General features: G+C 39.9%; 1 protein-coding gene across 1 annotated transcript; it reads left to right on the top strand.

Moving 5' to 3' along the window:
- Nucleotides 1-5,275: 5,275 nt before the first annotated feature.
- Nucleotides 5,276-5,833, top strand: LOC111898487 (uncharacterized). The gene has a single exon (XM_023894388.1). The coding sequence runs from the start codon at nt 5,276-5,278 to the stop codon at nt 5,831-5,833; it is 558 nt and encodes a 185-aa protein (XP_023750156.1).
- The last annotated feature ends 1,822 nt before the right edge of the window (nt 5,834-7,655 follow it).

The following is a 7,655-nucleotide window of genomic DNA, read 5'->3' as shown; positions in this document are numbered from 1 at the left end:
TATATATTCTTGCTCAGAGTGTTTTAATCCCGATGTGTTTATAGTTCGTATATCTTTTATGGGTTGATATACTTGATTCACTATAAACAAAGCTCTGATACCAATCTGTCACACCCCAAAACCAAAAACAGCCCATTTACATGCTAATTTAGCATGGGATAATTCATCACACGCTTAATGGGCTTTAACGTGTCCATTTGCATACTTAACAAGCCTAAAAATAACTTACATGTCTAATGGGCCACAAATGTCCTTTTTCATGTTTGTTGGGCCGTATCTTTTCACATTCAAGTATCATCTAGTGTTTGTAAATCTAAATACATATAACATTATACATATTCATGTGGCAATAACTGGGATCTAGTGAGACTTGTCGGTTGACACCATTGAGTGTATGGTCGTACCCTGTAGTTATAATCAGAGTCTCTTGAAGGGAGAGCGAGAGTTTGTGTATAGATCTATATGGGGGTGACTCCCCCACATCTGAGCTGTTCGCTACAGTTAGACTAGGCCAGTCTAGGGTGACAAGACCTTGATCAAAACCAGTGTCACACCCCAAAACCGAAAACGGAAGAATACGTTCTGGGGTGGAGGACGTCATGTATAGTATCATAACAATGCATAATAGTAAAAGCAAGCAACAACATCCATTGCATTAATATCATAATTGTAATACAAGCGTATTTTGTACAGTTTGATAAACACCAAAAGTATAAACAAAATAAAAGATGAGTCTTGTATGTGCTCCATCTTCTCAAAAGTTGCATCAGTACCTGTCGATTGTTGACCTGAGAATACAAGTTATTTTGAAAACGAGTATCAGCATAAAGCTGGTGAGTTCATAAGTATTTAGTGTCTTTGCTTGTATAAAAGTATTTTCAATTATGTAGTAAAATAGCTGTTATCAGAGTTTGAAAATAGTATGATCTCTAGAAAATCCTACATTTTCCAGCATAATTAGTCTTCTAACCAGACCCGGTTATTTACAGGTTTGATCCTTTAGAAATGTAAAAGTTTTCCCAAGGAAATTATTAATATGAAAATATAGCGTTAGGTTTCACTCATGTAAGGTAATTGGGAAAATAACATTTTACCCCAGCAATATCATTGCCGGCTGAATGTAATAAAATGTAGGCTCCAGGTAGTATTAAATGTACAACACACCTCAGGGAGACTATTTGACCTTTAATTCATAATGTGATAGCTAAAGGTTAGAACGTAGACTCGTATGTAACCATACTGATTGACGCTCGAATAACTGATGACCCTCCAGGTCATATGTAGTATGGTGACATTTTGTCATCCCAGGGCCTAGTCGGCGCCAACTGTAGCTAGCAGTCGGGATGTGGGAGTGTCTGTCCCGTATAGATCTATACACATAATGCCCGCTCTCCCTCCAGGAGACTCTGGTTACACGGTGTTAACACAATGAAGTGTCGTATCGAGAAGTAGTGTGTCACCTTCTGTTTTAGTATATTCTCTTGTATAGTATATAGTATCCTCGTTGTAGAGTATTATCCGTGTATCGACTCGTGATAGTACTAACTATAGTAAGTATCATGGTAATAATAGTAACGAGTGGAAATCCTTAACTATACCTATTATAGTTAAATAGAAGTTTTAGTTGTGTGCCTTTGGTACACAAAGGTATTGAACTTGAACTGGAGGCTTTTAAATCCAACACACACACACACACACACACACACACATATATATATATATATATATATATATATATATATATATATATGATATATGATATATCTAAGAAATCAACGGCAGTCAGACAGATAACAAAGTACACTAAGTCCACAATCAAACAAGAACAGGAAGTAAGGTGAGCCATCAGTCCTAAGTCCTTCAAGTCTTATTTATATAAATATATTGATGTAGATATGGTTTGGGAATCAAAGGAAGTTTGAAAGATTTTGGAAATAGTTTTTATAACAATTTTTACGTGGAAAATGAGTTAAATAAACATTTAGAGCAGTTTTGTTGTCAAAGTAATTTAAAATATAGAAAATCCTTTTTAGTTGCAAGCTATAAATCACATGTGATTGATACTAGAACATGTTGGATTCAACTTGTATCCCCCCATAAAAGCATTCAAAAACGTTTAAAAGGTTAATTAAGGGTTATGAACTCACTGTTTAACATAGGGTTCGAGTGTGCGATCGATATGAGTGCTGAATGTCAACGGATGCTCTGAACACAAGAGGTCCCTATTAATCATATGGTGACACGTATATGAGTTAGACCTAGGGTGTTTCATGACTAAAAATGATGGGAAATCACCCTAAAGACTTGGGTTCATTAGGATTAAGCGTCCCATGTTTTGTACTTAGTGATTCTTACAAGTTTAAGGCCAAATATGGGTACAAGAGTGGGTGTATGGTCATAAAAGTGAGTGTGCGGCTAGGGAATGCGGCCAAACTTGTGTGTGAGGCTGCACACTGGAGTGTGCGATAGTACAGAGTGTGTGTGCGGCCGTACACTCCTCGTTTGAGTCCTATGTGTCGATTTTTAGGGGTTTTCAAGTGTCAAACTAAGTCTTGGATCGATTATAGGGGCCATACCCTCACTTTGGAGGATGTTTTGCGTGTGTGCGGCCACCTGATGAAGGTGTGCAGCCACACTCCTTCAAGGGGTGAAGAACACGAAGAACACTATGAGTTTTAAGCTTAGATTCAAGTGTTTTACCTCTATAGCAAGCTGAAAGATGATGTTTTTCACGTTTTGGAGGCCTTCTATGTGTTCTTGGATGATGTTTCTAGAGAGAGAAAGTAGAGAGAGTGAATGTGCAGCCAAAAGTGAATGGAAGGGGGGTCCTCTACTATATATAGGGTCGGGTGTGAGGCTGGAAGGGGTTTGCGGTTGGGTGTGCGGCTGGCTGGCCGCACACTCTAGTATGCGGCCGCACACACCTCTCTTGGTGTGTTTGGCTTGATTTTTGTGATGCAACACCCTTCCTAACCCTTCTTAAGGCCAATATCCATGTTACACTAAGCCTAAAGCACTCATGTGGACCCAACATTCTGCTAAAAGATGCTAAATTCAAGTGAATCATAGATATATGGATCGATTGAACAGTATAAAAGTGTCAGGTTGTCACAACCGGCGTTTGGAAAAATGCCAAGACAGGAAAATTAGTCACTATCATGCATGGTTATAACGACTCACATAGATATCCATTATCATCAATACATTACGGGAATCCAAGTGCTTAAATCATATTAATACGAAACAATTCATATGATAATGCAAGGACTACATCACTATTATAAATCAGAAAATATCGGATTTTCTGGGGGAATTACTATTAATCATTACCTTCTACTTACAATACATATAACACAAGGAAATTTTGGATCGTTTACTTATACATGTTTTTTTTTACAAATGGAAATCACACATAAATTTATACTTGATCATTACATCATTTTCGGAGAATTTACAGAAAATATCGGATTTTCTGGGTTTCACGAACGATACAAATTCTTTTAATCAAACATGCTTATGAACTCACCAACTTTATATATGTTGACCATTTTCAAAATAACTTGTATTCTCAGGTAATCGATAAGCTGAAGAATCATCAAGAGTGTTTTGGAATTTCTTTTATGCAATGTCAACCATTATACAATTTATGTTTTGGAATATGTAATGTAAAACAACGCACTTGATGTGAACAATACCAGTTGTACTATGTGATGTTTGGTGATGATTGTGTTATGTTTCATGTATATTCATTGTGATGATATTTCAATTTATAGTCACACGAGCCCTCGGACGTTTCCGCTGTCTGCTTTGAGGGTGTAACAGGTTGGTATCAGAGCATTGTTTATAATTAACTGGCATGTCAAACCATACATGCTATGCAACTATAAATACAATGGGACTAAAAGCACTTTGAATAAATGCATACCTAAGTATACATTAAAACAACAACACTAAAAGCCTTTGGAGGAAATTGAACACCATGATTAAACCCGAACAGTTATGTAGTCATGTTGGGGATAAATATAGCCTGATCAACTATATTTATTCAAAATATGATCAACATGTGTTTGGGAGTAATAATAGCGGGAAATGAATCTAGCAGCTTACCGCATTCCCAAATAACTCTAGGAACCCAAACTTAAATGATTAAAATCTACTATAAGGATAATCTAAATACGATTTACTTATGCGCTTTCGTGCAGTCAGTATGGCTAATTTCCACCACCCCGGGGATCCTTATTTTCCCAATCAGGGAAATAACGGGTGGCTGGAAGAACCAGAAGAAGAACCTGAAGAAGACCCCGAAGAAGAGGAAGAAGAAATCGAAGATGGACCTGTAGAACCCATGGCAGATTTTGGACGAGAAGAGTCAAGTGACGAGAGCGATGATGATTCGGACGCAAAGTCCGTAGTTATCAATCCACCATTCCCAGTGCGAGTCCTAGCTCACCGAATGGGCCCTAATGGCCCTACACCTCTACATGGTTTCGATATTTGGAAGTGGAGCAGACAGCAGGGACAACGACCCCCATTTGGTATGGCGAGAGAATTATATGATCTGAGGGATGGGGAGCCAGCTGATCGAGCACTCCCCGTTATGGTGAGGCGTCTGCAAGATATTGGTAATTTGGATCAGAGCACTACTGACCAACTATATCAGATGCAAGCTGCGGTTGCAATGGCAGATAGAGAAACGCAAGAAGTGATCAGGGAATTTCATATGATACAAGACGCCTAGGAGGCTAGACTACGAGTCGCCGAACGACAGGTGGCTCGCCTTCAGGGAGCATCCACTTCCTTAGCACCACCCCCTGACACATCCCACCATGATTAGGACCAGCCATATCTCTTGCTAGTATTATGTATCTTTTTATGTGTTACTTTATGTACTATCGACCTTATGTTTAAGTGATTACACTACTCATAGAGTCGTCATGCTGACGGATCATATGTTTCCTATGTACTGTATGCCTTTTTGGGCAAATTTTCATGTATTAAAAACGATTATGATGAATGAAAATGCTCTATGTTTTATCATGACATTGTTATCTTCTATGTGTTTTACTTTCTTATTTTATGTTAATACATGGAATCACTTAGATACACAAATCGATTTGCCGAGTCAGTGGCATTCTAACTTGGGAATGCAATATATACTCATCATGCTCTGTTTCATGATAGAAAAATTCCTCAAAGACCAAACCGTGGGAACAAAGCGACACCAACACCACCAGAAATTAACTCGGTCGCATTCCAAGCAGCAGTTTCCGCTGCCATGACTACAACGCTTGCGCAAATTCGCAACGGGGACAACAGGGAAGGCGACGGACAGGGAACCGGAAGCATAAATCAAGGAACAAACCAAGGAACCGTAAGAACTTGCACCTACAAGGATTTCACCAACGCCAACCCTCGAACCTTCAATGGGACAGGAGGCGTAATAACCTTGAAACGATGGATTGAGAAGGTGGAATCAGTGTTTGAAATTTGCGGATGTCCGGATGAGTCTAAGGTCAAGTTTGCGGCCTGCACGTTTGTTGATCAAGCCCTCTCCTGGTGGAATGGTCACATAGAGGCCATGACGCTCCCGGTGGCGAATGCGATACCATGGGAGGAACTTAAGGATATGTTGTTAGCTGAGTACTATCCCTGGGGTGAAATTCAGAAATTGGAACAAGAATTGTGGAACCTCACGGTTCAAAACTCTGACATTGATACGTACATAACAAGGTTTAGTGAGCTTTCTCTTTTGTGTCCCGGAATGATCACATCTGAAGGGAAGAAGATCGAGAGATTTATTTGGGGGTTGACCGCGCAAATCCAAGGAATGTAATTGCAGCAAATCCGACCATGTATGATAGCCCAGAGAGGCTAGCCAAGAAATTATATGATCATGGCAACAAAAAGGGCGCCAAAACAGGAGAAGCGGAAGTTAAGAAAGAAGGCGGGAACAAGAAGGGGAAAAACAACAAGTGGAAGGAAAATCAAAATTCTGAATCATCAAAGAAACAACAAACCGTGACTGTCCATGCTGCTACTCAAGTTGTCACCACACCACATGCTTCAGCCTCGTCCACACAAAATAACCCAAAGCAATACTTAGGAATTCTCCCCAAATGTAACAAATGCAACCTCCATCATCATGGGGATTGCCGAGAGATGATTTGCACGAGGTGCAATCGGAAAAGGTCATATAACAAAATACTGTAGGACTCGGTTTCCATAGAATCAGACGCCAAACAATAACAACAACAACAACAACAACAACAACAACAACCGCAACAACAACTACAACAACACCAATGTTGGGGCCAATCATACCTGTTATGGATGCGGGAGAACGGGCATTTCAGGCGCAATTTCCCCAATGTTAACAATCAAGGAGCTGGAGGATCGGGAAGAGTTTTGGCTTTAGGACAAGGTGAAGCAGTCCAGGACCCTACCATTGTCACCGGTACATTCCTACTTAACAACACATACGCATGCATCTTATTCGATAGTGGGGTAGAGCGAAGTTTCGTTAGTAACAAGTTTAAACATCTACTAAAACAATGACCCCAGAAGCTTAATGAAACCTTCACGGTAGAAATGGCTAATGGGAAGACTGAATCAACTAAAGATATCTATATAGGATGCACATTAACACTAAACAACCACTCTTTCCAAATAGATTTGATCGCTGTAAATGTTAGGAGTTTTGATGTGATAATTGGCATGGATTGGTTAAGCCCCCATCATGCTGATATTATGTGTCACGAGAAGGCCTCTCGCCTTCATCTTCCTAATCACGAAACCCTAATAATATATTAAGATAAACTCGGTGCAAATCTTTGTCTTATCTCGTGCATCAAGGCACATAAGTGCTTACACAAGAAGAACTACGCATTCCTCGCTCATGTTGTGGACAACACCAAAGAAGAAGTAAACATACAAGATATCCCAGTGGCATGCGACATTTCAGATGTATTTCCTGAAGATTTTCCAGGAATACCCCCAGAGAGGCAAGTCGAATTTCGAGTCGACCTCGTGCATGGAGCCACTCCGATCGCAAAATCACCCTATAGGTTGGCTCCCGCTGAAATGGAAGATTTATCAAGCCAACCGAGTGAACTCCTAGATAAAGGATTTATAAGACCAAGTTCTCTCCATGGGGAGCTCCAGTTCTTTTCGTTAAAAAGAAAGATGGATCCTTCAGGATGTGTATCGACTATAGGGAACTGAACAAGCTCACTATCAAAAACTGCTATCCACTTCCACAAATCGATGATCTATTTGACCAGCTTCAAGGAGCTAGTTAATTCTCCAAGATAGATCTGAGATCTGGTTATCACCAACTCCGAGTCCGAGAGGAGGATATCCCAAAAACTGCCTTTCGAACACGGTACGGACATTACGAATTTCTCGTGATTCCCTTCGGTCTAACAAATTCCCCCGCCACATTTATGGACATCATGAATTGAGTTGGTCACCTATTCCTTAATAAATTTGTAATCGTTTTCATCGATGATATTCTCGTATACTCTCGAAGCAAAGAAGACCATAGTCAACATCTCCGACAGATCTTAGAGACCCTGCGAGCTGAGAAGTTGTATGCGAAACTCTCCTAGTGTGTGTTTTGGCTCTGTAGTGTAAATATCTTGGGACATGTTGTCAGC

Source organism: Lactuca sativa, chromosome 7, assembly GCF_002870075.4.
Source record: "Lactuca sativa cultivar Salinas chromosome 7, Lsat_Salinas_v11, whole genome shotgun sequence".
Taxonomy (NCBI): domain Eukaryota; kingdom Viridiplantae; phylum Streptophyta; class Magnoliopsida; order Asterales; family Asteraceae; genus Lactuca; species Lactuca sativa.
Note: the sequence above shows the minus strand (reverse complement) of the source record. Positions and strands in the feature narration are given on the sequence as shown.

Excerpts from the sequence above, each read along its gene's own strand:
- LOC111898487 (XM_023894388.1), top strand. The coding sequence starts at position 5,276 with ATGACTACAACGCTTGCGCAAATTCGCAACGGGGACAACAGGGAAGGC.